The 15,650-nt window shown below is 44.9% G+C and overlaps 5 protein-coding genes across 6 annotated transcripts; 2 read left to right on the top strand and 3 right to left on the bottom strand.

The window, feature by feature from the left end:
• The first annotated feature begins 3,048 nt into the window (after positions 1–3,048).
• LOC131286305 (ejaculatory bulb-specific protein 3-like) lies at positions 3,049–9,237 on the top strand. 2 transcript variants are annotated; one of them, XM_058315250.1, is made up of 2 exons: positions 3,049–3,069; positions 8,839–9,237. In XM_058315250.1, the coding sequence occupies exon 2, from the start codon at positions 8,857–8,859 to the stop codon at positions 9,235–9,237; it is 381 nt and encodes a 126-aa protein (XP_058171233.1). In that variant the 5' UTR covers positions 3,049–3,069; positions 8,839–8,856. The 2 variants fall into 2 exon arrangements, with proteins under 2 accessions (XP_058171233.1, XP_058171225.1); XM_058315242.1 differs by lacking the exon at positions 3,049–3,069 and adding an exon at positions 8,449–8,482 and having other exon boundaries at positions 8,837–9,237.
• LOC131286284 (putative neutral sphingomyelinase) lies at positions 4,093–6,299 on the bottom strand. Its single transcript, XM_058315220.1, has 4 exons — positions 6,141–6,299; positions 5,870–6,043; positions 5,607–5,790; positions 4,093–5,229 (listed from the first exon to the last, which is right to left on the bottom strand). Exons 1-4 carry the CDS (start codon positions 6,176–6,178, stop codon positions 4,357–4,359), a joined length of 1,269 nt encoding a protein of 422 aa, XP_058171203.1. The 5' UTR covers positions 6,179–6,299; the 3' UTR covers positions 4,093–4,356.
• LOC131293597 (ejaculatory bulb-specific protein 3-like) lies at positions 6,833–14,282 on the bottom strand. The gene is made up of 3 exons (XM_058321676.1): positions 14,269–14,282; positions 14,093–14,189; positions 6,833–7,156 (listed from the first exon to the last, which is right to left on the bottom strand). The coding sequence occupies exons 1-3, from the start codon at positions 14,280–14,282 to the stop codon at positions 6,833–6,835; spliced, it is 435 nt and encodes a 144-aa protein (XP_058177659.1).
• Positions 11,980–14,092, top strand: LOC131286262 (phosphorylated adapter RNA export protein). Its single transcript, XM_058315197.1, has 6 exons — positions 11,980–12,181; positions 12,243–12,973; positions 13,064–13,173; positions 13,236–13,327; positions 13,399–13,657; positions 13,740–14,092. Exons 1-6 carry the CDS (start codon positions 12,122–12,124, stop codon positions 14,009–14,011), a joined length of 1,524 nt encoding a protein of 507 aa, XP_058171180.1. The 5' UTR covers positions 11,980–12,121; the 3' UTR covers positions 14,012–14,092.
• Positions 14,271–15,522, bottom strand: LOC131286294 (cell division cycle protein 123 homolog). The gene is made up of 2 exons (XM_058315231.1): positions 14,709–15,522; positions 14,271–14,650 (listed from the first exon to the last, which is right to left on the bottom strand). The coding sequence occupies exons 1-2, from the start codon at positions 15,421–15,423 to the stop codon at positions 14,283–14,285; spliced, it is 1,083 nt and encodes a 360-aa protein (XP_058171214.1). The 5' UTR covers positions 15,424–15,522; the 3' UTR covers positions 14,271–14,282.
• Positions 15,523–15,650: the final 128 nt, after the last annotated feature.

Raw genomic sequence — 15,650 nt, forward strand, 5'->3', positions numbered from 1 at the left:
TGATGAAACCCATCCGTAACGATACGAAAATTTGCGTGGAGAGGAGGGTTGAACTAGACATCGAACCAATAATAGCATAACGGCTCTGATCGTGGAACGTATGATCGCCCAACCTTGCGCAGTACCCAACCTAACCTAACCTGTAAGTACACCGTTTTTTGGGACACTGTAAAAGGGTTATCGTGTGAGAAAAATGTGTTTATCTTTCATTGGCCTCAAGCCACAGAAACCACAAATGCACGACGTTATGAAACACTCAAGTGGACGACCGCGAAAATGATACCCCAACATAACAAAAACCGCTATGTAAGGCAGTTGACTCCCATCCTAACTCATGTGCTTTGAATAAACCGTTCACAGTCATTTTCCGCCGTCATCCATTATCGATTATGGGCGTGGAGGTTTTTTGGGGGTCAAAACAAAACCACAAACCAAAACAAACCGTACAGCTGCGGAGAAACCCGCCTGTACTGGCCGATCTCCTTCACAGATCATTAGTGTAAACCTAATTGAAGGTGGTTATGCCCGCTGATATGCGTGTTAAACGGTGAAGATAATTGAATATGGCAGCGAGTGGAACGAATCGACAATTTCAAGCATTAGAAGGTGGGAACCTTAAGAACGGTTCCGCTGGTGCTAATTCATCTTAAATATTTGTTAATGATACAACTGTTTTCATTTATTTTTCCATTTTTCGCCTAAACCGCTGAACAACAATAGTTCTTAATCAGCTTCTATTAACGGTCCGCAGATTCAGGTAGGGCAAAAAGATTTTCGCCACAAGTTGTTTGCCTTTCTTGGCTAACAATAAACTTTGCGACAACGGAAGATCAGCATCCCACGATTTGCTGCATGCAACTTCCTTACTTCATTTGCTTTAGTTGATTTTTAAACGTCTTATGAATATGTTATCTTCAAGCATTTGTGAAGGCATTGGGAAGTATAGAACAAATCGTTTTTGGCAACGGCACAGACTCCGCCATTTGAAGCGATTTTGAATCACAACCGTTCAACAGCATAAGTACCACACATCGATGACACTTCTACACTCCAGCGTCTAAGCATCCAATAAGTCAACGGCCTCTGCGTGCGTCATTTGCGTTTAAATGCGACTTGCGCAAAGGGGTGGGATCGTTTGTTGGACGTAAAATAAAAATTAAATGAACTTACAAACACAGACCACGTAGTCGTAGTGCACTACAGCTCGTTGGGGGATCGTACTTTACTTGCTACATCAAATAAAAGAGACCCTCGTGAGGTCAGAAACCACCTTTTTTTTCAACAAGATTTGACATAATTTCGTAACCTCCCAAAGTTAACGTCTTCATATTTCATACTCAAGGATTATTTTAAAACATTCCCTCGGTACCTCAAAAGTTATTTACAGCCTCACTCCTTTGTGCAAAATATTTCCTGCTATACCCTTACAACATTCATTTGTAGCAAGTAATTCTTTTTAATGCACCCACAGTGACGTACGCTGCATATCAATCTCCAAACCCAGCGTATGCCCGTGCAAAGAAGAGTACGTCCAAATTTAAACGCCAGGAAGGCTCGAAAATTTGACAGATAATTAATAGCTGATCAATCGATCTGATTGCAATGGGGTATGACTCACACGTTCGAGGGGCTATTGAAATTACGTCGATAAAAAAGATTAAGTGTTGCCAAAATTTGTGCAACGTCTACTGCCAACCAGACGACCGAGCGGCCGGCGTCATGGACGCCTAATACGTCTGCCCTTGAGCCTCACTTCAACGGTCAACGGCGGACGGTGAACGATAGAAGAAGCAATACATCAAATCATGCAGTGATGGAAGTGGAAATGGTACCCAACATGAGATGATATGGCTTGGGATATGCTTTGCGCTGCACTTATTGTTACATGCAAACGAGATAAGATTTTAATAAGAATTAAATAAAGTTTAAATTCTAAGTAGATTTATTCTTATAATTCAACTAAATCGAAAGCATGTTGATTTAACCACATCAAATATTTAAAAGCCAAATATGTTTGAAAAAATTGACCCGACCTGGTACATCTTTTAGTTTAATTACGTTGCACCTTCAACCCTTTTCCACGTCCAAAAAGAAGCTAGTGAATACGATCAAGCGACAAGTAAGAAAACTCCCAATCGATGGATGTAATTGGATATCATTCGTGTGGATTTTTCCTGCCGGGCAGTGACTTTTGGATTTGCTCTAAAAATAAAACCAGCCTCCCATTCTCCTCCACAGGCGCCCGGACGAAAAATTCGATGCTTCGGGCATGCTGTTCGACACGGTGTTCCTCATCTTTACCGAGCATACAAGCTCGTGGCAGAAGTAATCAATCAATCTGATCGTTGATCATGACATGATCATGTCAATGACTTTTCGTTGGTTTTCAGTTGCACAAAACAGAGAAGAAAAAAAAAACAAACCAAACGAAGGCTCCCGTGCTGCGAAATCTTTGTATTCGGTTCAGAATGCTGCTGATAGGAATCGAGGAACTTTGACTAAATACAAGCAAATAGCGCTGAACATCTACCCTAACCCTCTCTTCTATTTCTAACGTTGTTCTTACGGTGTTTCAATCGACAACCCCGTAACATGCCGGCCGCCTCGTTAAACGGCCCACCTCAATCCGGTTCATGGTTTCACGATGTGATGACTTTACGCTGCCATCTTAACTACGGCCGACAGCCATGGGCAACAAACAAGATCAAGTTCAAGTTCGTAAAACAACGTTAATCACGGCCGCGTGCACGCGACTTCGCGAAGGCTGGGTTGACCCGATGCCGGTGCACAGCCTAACCCTGTGGCTGATTGGAGATATTCCACTAGGATGGTACTTTTCCACCCTTGTAGGCCAGTTCCGCCTAATGCCACACGACCGTTTCAGCGAAAATTCGTTCTACAACTTTTCCATCATTTTGTCCACGTGTGGTCGGTTTTTAAACCAGTAGCTCGCGATCGGTGGGCGATGGGAATTCCCCTGAGCAAGGTGGTCAACTGCTACCAGGAAATTGTTATCCATATTCAATGTTCAATGATGCGTTACGTTTTTGCGTCATTTGGAGTAACACCGTCACAACCGGAGCAGATCTTCGGCGCTTGTTGTTGTTGACGAGCGGTTTTCGCGAGATGCCTTAAAAGAAATCAACAATCCACACGTAATCTCCTTGTTTTCCTTCACGTCAAAAAACAGCAGGGTTCAATTACGAATTGGAGCCATTTGCTCGCAATTCCTTACGATGCTATATGATGAGTTTTTTGTTTCGCTACCATTCTTCACTTCGATGAAGTTGCACTTCAACCGTACTCCACTTTTGATTATCTTTCGTGTGCCCTCCAGATTGACGTCATTGGGGCTCAATTCTTTTCACGGACATTCAAGTATATCTGCCTAAAGATGAATTATTTTCCATTAGCCAATAGAATGTTTGCACTACATAAAGGATCCACACAAACCTTTTTTTAACAATGTAAACAAATATTTGAACTTGTCCATTCTTCTGTTTCAATTCCGCTAAATTCATCCAATATAAAAATTGTACTCGATGCTTACAATGCCTTATTCATAGCGTCAAAAATAATTACTATAACAACCTCAAGCTCGGATACAAGGTAAAATAGGCAACACCGGACAGGTTGACTTTGAACACGTGCTATCTCAACCGCATCCATCACTTCCTCCGTGTGACGTTTTTTTATTTTTAAGTGACGCCGGCAAATGTTGTTTTGATAAAAAAAGGATGTGTGATAGTTTTTATTATTTAATTTTACCACGGTTCATAAAACACCGGAACCAATATTGCGGGTAATCGACGCCGATTCCATCAACAAAGCAGACGTGACTCATACATCACCTGACTCGGGTTTTTTACATATACAATAGGATTGTCTGAGCTGAGGGGCACTGGAAGAATCGATAACTTATGGATTTGTGCCAGTATTAGATACCATTTTATCTCTAACTGCGTCTATATCGTAGAGGAAAATCTTGGTTTTTTCCACGCCTACAGTCTTCCTAGATATGCCTAAGGGGGCGATGAGTAATACATTGGCATGGAAAATCGGAATCAAACAACAAAGCGTGTCTAGAGGTTTTTTTCCCATGCAACGTTTTTGGGGAATGTTTATATTTCACTCTCTTTCTCTCGGCTCAACAATCTATCGGCTGGTGTTGAGTACTGTGTTCCATTGTTGGAAACTCAACGCACAACCTTAGCGGTTTCGTGCAGTCTTCTCTAAGTTGCCTACATTGGCGTGCATTGCGAAGGACGTTTGTGGAAATGGAAGAAAACGAACTCGACTAAGGGAAGGCTGAAAAATACATTTATGGTTCGGTGCAATCGGCACCATTTATCATTTCTACTCTATGATACCGCTTCGTCCACCGCTTGCAGCTTCGAGACTGTACCCTTTGAGGGCGATTTCCATCGACAACTTTCCGGACAGTATGCCATGCTTTTCCATCACGTTCCAGATTGTTGCCATAACGACGAAGAAAATGATCACGGCGCAGAGCAAAAACTTCAGTACCAGAAAGGCAATCTTTAGCCCGTACGGAGCTTGCAATTCAAGCAGATTGATTAGCACGATTACCACACCGATCGCCATCAGAGTGTAGCTACGTCGATGAGACTCGAGCTGCTTTAGGCTTTCGTTGCAGATGGCCACACTCTCTCGCAGCGCCATCACAGCCTCGCGCTGTGTTTCCTCCCGTGTATCTCGATTGCAAGAGTCATCCTCTCGTGTCTTTCCACTATTACACGCTATCAAGTTCTGAATGGTGGACGATGAACTCTTCTTCAGTATCAGTTTCGCGTACACAGCCTCGTGATCAGAATAGCTACAAGTTTGACCGGGGACACGCTCGGCCAGCGGTAACCGGTGCTCTAGCAGCCGGCCTTCATAATGCTCTCCGATGCGGTACATCACATAATCAATTCGCTTTCCTTGGGGATTCTGTTTCGCAGCCGAGGGATCGGTATAGCTGTTCGATTTACATTCGTTTGTACCCACCAAGCTTCCCAGCATCTTGCGATCATATGAATCTTTCAGTTTCGAGCAGGACACCAGCACGCGGTAGGCAAGATCGCCCGGCTCCGTGTTTAGGTCACCGGCCAGTATCTGCAGCACCGACTGGCCACGAGTGCTTTCGATGAACTGAGCAGTATCGTGCGCTTGAATGACCCGGTGGGCCATGTAGTCATCGCATTGCCGATTATATTCCGCATGAAGCTAGAAAATGGGATAAAGAATTAAAAAAAGGATTTTTAATTACCCTTTAACGCACACCATCTCTATCCTAACTATTCATATGCATTTAACTACTATGCATTAACATATTATTGAATAAATCCAAGAGCCACAGGAAATAGGAAGTTATCATTTATGATCGAGGTTGGTTTAATCATCGGGCACTTTGAATAGTGCCATCTACCCCGATTGCCGCTACCGGTTGCACGAACGAAACTAAACGAATCTTAAATGATATCTTATTACAACAAATCACACCCGCTACCCTGTGGCCTAACTGTGATTTTACGATTCTAATCGGATGGCCTGTACCGGCTCATGATTAATGTAGTTTTCCTCCGCATCACGCCACCACTTACATGAGCGACGTACACATGCACTGGCTGATCGTTAACGGAGATCTTGGCCATGCCAACACCTTTCCCACCGAACCAATCGCCGTGCTGGATGCGATGGATGTACCCATTCACGGACCAAGCATGGAAGAATGCTGAAACAATCGGATAGCGCGAGAGAATCGCTAACCCTGAGCCGACGACACCACTGCAAAAAAAAGCGAAAACTGTTAGTAAGCCACTTACTTCACCTTACTAATGATTGATCTACGATGCTTACAACTCACCTATAAAAATAGTGACAAAACGGAAGCACATTTTCCACACGCTGCCTCAGATATTGATAATCCGCTTCGGACCACACTTCCTGCAGCGAAACGACGTCATAGTTACCGCTGGCCAGCACATCTCCAATGGCCTTCACTCGTATCTCTCGGTCCTTCGATACGTACGGAATGCCCCTTGTTATCATGAAAGCGATGAGAGACGAAAATTACATTAAAATAAGCACAAGAAGCACGGCTAGCTCCTTTCATAGAAGCATTTTTTAGAACGCACCAAATGTTAAGCGTTAAAATGCTCAGTTCCATTGCCATTTCACACCACAATAACAGACCGAAAGCAAGCCTTGCTTACCAGCGGATGTTGGACGGTTTAAATATTCACACAGTTAGTCTTAGATATTAACGCGAAAGGTGAAAAAAGCTACTCCACGTATCAATTTCATCCCGTTTCCCAATCAAAACAACAATGTTTTGATTTGCTGACAGCTGTCATTCTGCTGCACAGCTGTTGGGGCTCTCAGAAATCCCGCAGGAAATCCCTGGGGGCTCTCACCGGCAAAAAGGGAATAAATCTGAAAGTTGTGCAACGCTCACTAGGCACCTTTCGTGATGTTGTTTTGGCGCAAAAATTCAAATTAGAAAATATGAAAATGGTTCGATAAAATACAAAAGTGCTGAATTCAAAGGACTTCAATTTTGAATAATATGTTTTTCGCAGATCACTGTCATAGAGGAAAATATAATATGTAAAATTAAAAGTATGGAGTCTTCGGTGATGATACCCCGGCAAATATGCCTTACAAATATCCCTAGCAATATAAACCATGAAAGAAAAACCACACAAAATAGTTTCGAGCCGAAAAGGGTTATCACATTTATTCAAAACGAACCATTATGATCAACAGAGAATATCACATTTAGGGGGGAAGAAGAGCTTCACTGTCTACAGAACGCCAGTTAACACACTTATTCCAGATTGATGCCTTCCTTCTTGGCCTCCTCGCGGTACTTCTCGATGTACAGGTTCTCCGGGTCGTACTTCTTCTGCAGCGCATCCCACTGCTCCTTGCGGTTCTCGATCACATAGTTGATCACCCGAATCGCACCGGCACGCTGCTTCTCGCTGCACTTTTCACAGTTGGTCTGCAGCGCTTCCGGCAGGATTTTCTTCAGCTCGTTACCGTCCGGGGTGCAGCGGCCCTCATCCATCAGGCACTTGAAGTAGTTGTTGAACAGTCGGTCCGACTTCAGGATCTCGTCAAGATCGATACCATCGTACTTGGTGGTGTACTGCTCCTGAGCGGCAACGATGGCCAGCAGGGCAAAAGCGATGGCGACGAACAGCTTCATGTTGATGCTGGCTTGGGAGATGAATTCACGCTACAAACAGTTCACGCAACACCGGAAATGGATACAGAACAGAACAAAAAAGTACTGTTAGAATAAGGCAGCGATGGAAACACTAGTAGCACTACGCGGGTTCGACCCAACCACTAACCGAAAGGCGAGTGTGTATGAAGAAGCTCTCGAGAAGCGATGGAAGCACCGACTGTATCGAACTGCAGAACTGCGACCGCTTTTTATACCGCTATAACATCGATTAACCGCCAAGGATATATTCCCCAAACTGCTATTGTTGAGGCTCTCAAACTTTTGCCTACCTTTTCGGCCGTTAAAGCTGCTTCTTCGTCGAAATGTTTCCCTCCCTTCACCCTCTCCACCCTCTCCACCATCAGCCTTATAGTTTCTTCGATCACGGGTCATGCTCTTCGAGAAGAATATGAGCAGACAAAAAAAACCCCCCCACACACAGTTTCACCAATGTTGACGCCGCCACGCACTGCAACCTACAACCTTCCATCGAAAAATTTGCACGCGCAGGTCGGCGGCTGGTTTCTAATGCTCGTGTACCGCATCGTGCCACTTCCGCCACTAAGTAAGCGCCCCTCCATCACATTTCTAACTCCCTTCCAAGCCCCGCGCGCTGCTTCGATAATAAGTATAGCCCACCACGGGGCGGCTAAAACTGCACCCCGGCCGATCATACACACGAGCGAACACGAGGAATGAGCAGGGGTCGGCCCCTTGGCCAGAAGTACCGGTCAAACGAACAAAGTGCTCGCAACGAGGTGATGAAGGAGAGCTACTGCACCTCCGTCTTGGAAAACATGAGGTGCGAAAAGTGCACTACCGCACCTACCCCTTCCATACATCCACCATCGCCGCCACCTTCCAGGACCTACGAACTCCTCGCCGGGGGTCTCCACTCAAAGTTCACGATCATCAGCATCCCCCGCTCCACCACGCGCGGTTAGACACCCCGTTTTTCTTCCCGACTACTTAGCCACCACTCGCTCGGTCCTCTCGATGCACTTCATCGCAGTGCGTTTTAACGTCATCAAAGTCGTCGTAGACCGGTCGCTTGGAAGTATCTAGTAGTCGGCGCGTCGTCGTTTTTGTCGTCGTCGTCGTCGCTGTAGTCGACTCCATCAGCTGCAGGTGCAATGTATTAGTAGTCTCCTAAATATATATAAAGCATGCCGGAACGCTAGACAGAGCACAGTTTTGCAGTGTACTATTGCGAATCTACACACTCCGTTCGAAGCTTTACAGTCGGTTAGTATCTGAACAGCTCGCAATCGGAAAACGATAGCGGGAATAGTGAAGCAACACAAAGTATTGACTGAGTGAAATACCATAAATTAAAAATATATTAAGATCAAGATATCATCAAATTTTCAACGTAGAGCATATCTCTACGGATCGATCAAAAGTTCTCCGTACCCTTACTATGCACCGCGTGTGAAACGTGCAAGATAAAAATCAGATGTAGTACGCCAGATTTTACAAGTTGTGCAACTTGTATTTTTTTGGTCTCTTTTTCATATTGTATCATATGCCTGTTGTGATTAAAAGCTAGAACTTGCAACTAAGTTTATTTAGATTTCATTCTCATTTCACATCCCCCAGAGAGAACACGCCACACAAACATGAAGCTGATCGTTTTCGTTGCGTTTGCCTTGGTCGCGGCGGCTGCCGCCCAACAGTACACCACTAAGTACGACAACATCGATGTGGACGAGATCCTCAAGTCGGACCGGCTGTTCAACAACTACTACAAGTGTCTGCTGGACCAGGGCCGCTGCACACCGGACGGCAACGAGCTGAAGCGTATCCTGCCCGACGCCCTGCAGACGGACTGCGCCAAGTGCAGCGAGAAGCAGCGTAACGGTGCCATTAAGGTGATCAACTACCTTATCCAAAACCGTGCAAGCCAGTGGGAAGTGCTGCAGAAGAAGTACGATCCGAATAACCAGTACGTCGAGAAGTACCGCGATCAGGCCCAGAAAGAGGGCATCAAGCTGGATTAAATCTGCGAGGTGGTGTCCGGAGAACTTTCCAAAAACCAACCAAAACTTGCAACCTCAAACCGAGCTTACAAAATCCCAGGTTTTCTCCCAGCACCAAGTGGAAGGGTTTTATGAATCCTGTTCCGGGATCCGGAATCTGTTGCCATTTGAAACCTCTATAAATGTATGTGTATTTTCTGTGAATTAATGGAGACGCGACTTGCTCCGCCAAAAAGGAAGTGTTAAAAGAGTTCTATTCATCGAACGATTAACTGTTGTGATACTGTTATGTTGAGTTTGACGGTGGACCAGAAAAAAAAAATCCTAGCCCTATTATTCAGAGTGCTTTAACTGATTGTTTACAATGTTACTTTGAAAAAAAAAACAAAATTAGGTCAATATAAGCGGACATTTACGGTGAGGAATGAGACAAGGAAATAAAAACTTTCCTACAAAATAAATCAATTGTGTTTTTATTTTAATTCAACAACGAGTAGTGAACACGGAACGAAATGTTCATGGAATCAATTTAAAAAAAACTTCCGCAATATCCGTTCAAGAAACCAGCCGTGATTGAATTCGTGAAACTAGATGCATCGGACCTCCGAAGCTTGCAATGAATGGTGAATCTGACGCACGGAATCTAATTTATGCATCCAAATGAAGGCTATTACGCGTGTTCTGTTCTGGTTGAAAGCGTGTGAAGCATACACAAACGGTTATTCAGGTGTGCCACTCGATCATACCTCGATCATCATCGTCCTCCTGGTGGGGATACACACAGTTTGAAGGAAATCTTCTTTTTGCATTACTAGTTTGCTTCGCCATTCTTAATCCGCCGGACAACCACCGTTTTTAATACTAAAATGGTTATAAAACAATATGAACGCAAAAGTCCTCGCATATCAGTTCCACCCCATTGCATGCTTTGTTTACCCTACACATTAAAACCACGTTTGGGTTTTCATTAAATACGGATTTTTACACGTCAATAGCGAATAATTCGTCAGACTAGTGTATTCCAGCTATTTATTGTTTATTGAAAATATATATAAAATGAATTAACTCTAAAGTGATGGCTAACTCAAAAGTGATGAAAAGTCAAATGGGACTGACATGCGAGTATGGACAGTACGGGTCAACTTGAAGTTACCGGAAGTCGGGCTATAAGCTTACGGCGGCTTTACTGGATGCCCTTTGAATCTCAGTGGCCTAGTAATTCTCCCAGCAACAAAAAGCCGTTAAACCGCGTAAACAACCCTAAGTACTTACGCCAGGTTTTGCTGCTACCGTTATGTCCTCACCTTTGCTTCTGAGAAACGTGCTTGGCATCAGCAAGGTGGCAATTATATAGACTAATCGATCGATACTAAGCTTCAGTGGGTTGTGATTTTGCTCATTTAATTGACACATCCTAGTAGGTAATTTTCCTACGATAGTTTATCGCTCGCATCTGGCAATTGGGGATTCCCGCCCGAAAGAGTCAGTGAATGTGTGTATTATGGCATCTGCCTAAGCTGACAAGTTTCGATTCGCACCTTGCAAACACGTAATTCAATCTTCAACGATCATACTACAAACAGCAATGCAATGCAAACTTTACCCCGTTGCTCTTCATGCCGGTGTTGTTTACACGAACATTTAGCAACGGAGTCCATCGGTGTCAGGTGTGGAAGAAATGTTGTAATCCATATTGAACAATCTCTTCAAGGTTTCGCACCAGCCGCACTGTGTATCTTCTCTTCGTGGTAGTTGACTTGTAGCATTAATTTTGCCGTTATAGAATTAAACCTACCATAAACGACCACAGGTGTGGGATCGAATCTCGAGTCTGGCACCCTCCGGTATTCTGGCACCCTCCGGCTGACCACCGATCTATAATATACCGTCTTTCGGTCACACAAACTCTCTTCGGAGAGAAGCCTTGTCCCACTAGGGGATGTCGTGCCACATAAAAAAAATAAACGACAAGTGATGTTTTAAAAAATCTGAATAATGTGCTCTTGGTCTCGGAAGCTTCGCTTTCTATTTAAATTTTCAAAGGAATCATGTAAAAGAGCAAGTATACTAGTACATCGCAACGAGAGTCAGAGTCGAAATATTTGAATATCAGTTGGTTTTCGTAACGTGTGGATTGTTTTCTCACATACGAAACCACAAGGCAGATATTTAGCTTGTCGAACTGATTCGGTTGAAACAAATTTACACCACTAGGCATAAACCAAGATCGATGAAAAAAGATATCGCACCATACCATGTAACGAGCCAGAAAACGCCCGCTAGACATTTCCTACCGGTTTTCCTCAAAACTCAAATTCATTTCTTCGGCTAAACTTAAGTTTCCTGCTGTCTACGCTGTGTAGTATGGTTTACAGAGGTGATTAATATTTAAAAGTATATTACCCTGCATTTAACCACCATGGTAAAATCCCAAACGGAAATTCAACGGTTCAAATATTCAAAATGAATTGATGTGCCACCTATTGCATAACTTTCAGGCGCAAACGAGGAAAAAACGGCGACAATGCGGCGACTAGAGGGCCTCATTTGGGATTTTACCGAATTTCCAATTATTTTAAGTTTAAGCGGTTTTGACGAGCGGTACGATTTCCCACATACTGCATGTATGTTTGTAAGCCATTTTTAAACCAACTGTCACAACAATGCGGAGCAGAAAATAGCTTTAACCCGACCTCCCTTTTTACTAATCTTGAGTCTACCGTTTCCCGATTCTACCAATTTCCCACTGACATTTAGCGACAGTTTGATTTCGGTGTTCCTTTTTTCTTGTTTTGTGAAAACGCGAAGAATATTTGCGTACCATTACGCATTTGTTGCGTATCAGTGACCGATTTCAAACATACAACGCCAACTACGTAGAGTTTTATCAAATACCATTATCAAAATGATGGAACAGGAGATGCTAAACATACCAAGTGCAAAAGACGATCTGGAAGATGGAGAGGTAAGACAAGCGGTGAAGTCTGTGACGAATGTCCGATGAGTGCATTTCCTCTTGATTTCAGCTATCCGACAGTGATAGCGACGGATACACCCCGTTAGCCCGTCCGGAGTTACCAAAGAGCGACTTCACCGCACCATCTGCAGATCTGGCGCGCCAAATGGAAGTGGTCGTATCGGACGAACAGGACGACGACGATTTGCTGCATCCGGCGAAAAGTGACTCCGACGGTAGTTCAGATGAAAGCGACGGGAACGCTCGACTAGGAGCGCTAAAGTACACACAGAGAATGCTTGGCAAGGGGCGCGGGGCACTGCATCAGTCGCCCGGTGGCCGGAAACGTCCCATCGTGTCGGCGCATTCATCATCAAATGGGCAATCGAGCGGACCGACGGCTCGGCCCCCGCCACCACCGCCACAGACGTCGGCAGCCCAACGTCCGAACAAATATAACATCTGGACAGAAAGCCTGCAGGAAGACACACTGATGGAGACAATGCGTGGTTGTGATGTCACACCGCATGCGCTCCGCAATAGGGATGTAGAGTCGTACGACTACAAACTGAAGGCTCGTCTGCAAGGAGGTAACGCGTTCGAACGGCTGAAACGACGTCAGTCCAATTCGGACGATTCCGATGGCTACAGTGGTGGGGGAAAGCGTATGCGTACGGCACGCCACGATTACAATACGGAAGGAGTAGACCAGGCGAGGCGAGTTAGTGTTAAGGAACGCATCGGCAAACGCAACACTAGCACAGATAGCAATAGCGATGACAGTGCCCAGAGTGCTCCGAGGTAAGTTTAGTAGCTAAACATGCACACGGAGGAAGGTGGTGGAGGCATTTAAGTTAAGTCCAAGCTGTATGAACGTAAATTACGCCCTAGATTTTCTTGTAGGCACATACCAGATTTGAATCTCGAAGCGGACTGTAGCAACGAAAAGTTTGCTATCGAGCTGGCAGAAAAATTGAGCGAAACGCACACCGAGTTGCTGCGTAAGTTTAAAAGAAAGAAACTGGTTTCTAGATGCACTTATCAATTTAATTTTCTTTTACAGAGCGTGTGGTGGACGTTCTAGGAAAAGAGATACCTCTAAAACTCTTCAAAGAAACTCAGAAAATCGAAGCGGATGGAGGAATGCTCGTCATGGTTAGTTCAGATTATCAGTCAACCAACTCATCCCACTTATAAATTATATCCCACTTCGTTTCGTTTAACAGAAAGGTTGGCGACGACGCACACCGGGTGGAGTGTTCCTATTTCTTCTCAAACACTGTGAAGACGTCGAGCAGGAGCTTAAAAGGTCCATCTTCCAGGAAGATAAGAAAGCGAAGCAAAAAGAGTGGAAGCTCACAAGGGCAATCAATAGGGACATGAAGGTGGAAGAACTCAAGAAAACGCTCAATCGACAAGCGAGCGAAATCGAGTTGCCATCGATGCCACTGATGGCCCACCTGAAGGCGGAAACAAACAGTACTCGTGAGTAAAAGAAAAGGAAATCATTTCCTGGCTGCTGGGTTTAAAAAAATGTATTTCTGATCCCGACTCTTTTCTCTATCAGTCTCTAACCCTCCACCATCGCCTGTCGGGGAGGAAAACTGTGAAGGTAATACGGACTATGAGGCGGAAAACATACACGTGAACGTCACCAGTCCGGAGAAACCATTGCAGCACGTAAATGACAGCGACAAAGATACGGATGGTGGTGGTGATGATGTGGAAAAACCACAGTCCCGGCCATCGGTGGGGTCCGGCATTCCACAGCGGAACGTGGCCAGCTATGGTGAGGAAGACTGTCTAGACATTACGTGCGACGATATGGATCTTTTCTAGCACCAAACAGTGTGACCATTGTGGCTTAAATTTTGCATCTCTCCCACTGGCCATCGAATTCGGCCCAGTGAAAGCGCCTACCGTGTCCGCTTGGACAGCAATAGAGGAAGTTAGCAACGTGCAGGCGGAAATAAATTGTACATATATTTGAAAATTAATTCCATAAGACTCGCACAAACTACATTCAGAGGGTATGTTGCCATTCCGAAATGGTTTATATTCTGTATATTGCTCATTTACCGTCCCTCTGACACGACTCGCAGATCTGCATTTACTCCTCGTCTGCGGCACTGTTATCACGAGCCTGCTGGAGATTACATTGCTCTATCAACCGATTGACCAAATTATTACTTTCCCCTTCCGCACTGGATGGGCCTCCATCAGTCGGTGCAGTATTTTGGAAAAAGTTCCGGAAGTCTTGCGGAAACCCGTAAACGTTGCGCTTGATCGGTTGAATGCCACAATCATTCGGCAGGTAACGAAATTCTGGATCATCCTCCTCTTCAATGGTTGCCACCGATGCATCCTCGTCGAGCTGGTCGTAGTCGAACGCCAGGCTATCGGAATGCCCTTTGCCGTAGAGTGAGAAATCCATGATGATAACATTATCCTTCGCCGGACGATAGACATCGAAAACATCTGTAAAAGACAGTTCACTGCAGTATTGGTAAGAAGTGAATCCCCCTCGAAAACCTACAATCACGCAATGGGAATGCATCCTTGATCTTCTCCTTGAACAGCGAAACGATGTCATTCACGATGTCGCTCCTTTCGCGGGCAATGTGCTCGTGGTACGATGGCCAGTGCCGTGGTGAAATTGCCAACAGGGATCGGTTGCGCACGAAACACCGAAACTCCGATCCCGGATGGATGTCCTTCCACTTTTTCAGCACCACATGGAAACCACTGTCGTTGACACTGGGCCGTTCCTTGAAGTCTTCCTTGCAAAAGCTGGACGCTTTGAGCAGCTGATAAACGTCCGTGATATCACGGACACACAGCGTCTGCCCCAGCGTTATCCACTGGGCATCTTTTGGGCAGTGCCAATCGCTTTTTAAAAATGCATTCCCTCCAAGGCTTTGGATGGCTTCGGTAAGGGCTTGCGAGAAGACCGGGAATGCGGGCTGTTCTTCATCGTCGTTACCGTCCCCTGTTCCGTCGCCCCCGGAATCGCTGTCGCTGAACTGATCGTCGAATGCGTTGAAATGTGTCGTCTGGAACCCTTCGCCCGTGCTAATTTCGGTAAAGTTAGAACACTCCTTTGGCAGTATGAGCATATCCCGCCGCAAATAGGTCAGCACATCAGCCGGTACCGGAACGATGCATGTTTTTATAGTGTTCTTACTGAAAAGCTCGTACCAGTTGACCAGCATACATGCTTGCTTCTCAAGCTCAACGTTACGAATCAACATTACGCTGGTTTTTATATTTTAAAAATACACGAAACACGTTTGCAAAACCGATCACCAACACAATATGATGAAACTACAATTGGATGTTGAACAATCAAGTTTTGTTTACATTTGTTTTGCTGCATCTTCCACAAGGTGTATAGCACGAGAAATTGCCAAACTTTGCCGTACCATTGCTGTAGGTGTCTTGCCCTCCCCAAAATGACATATTGCACAATGAACTGTCA

Source organism: Anopheles ziemanni, chromosome 2 (assembly GCF_943734765.1).
Source record: "Anopheles ziemanni chromosome 2, idAnoZiCoDA_A2_x.2, whole genome shotgun sequence".
Classification (NCBI taxonomy): domain Eukaryota; kingdom Metazoa; phylum Arthropoda; class Insecta; order Diptera; family Culicidae; genus Anopheles; species Anopheles ziemanni.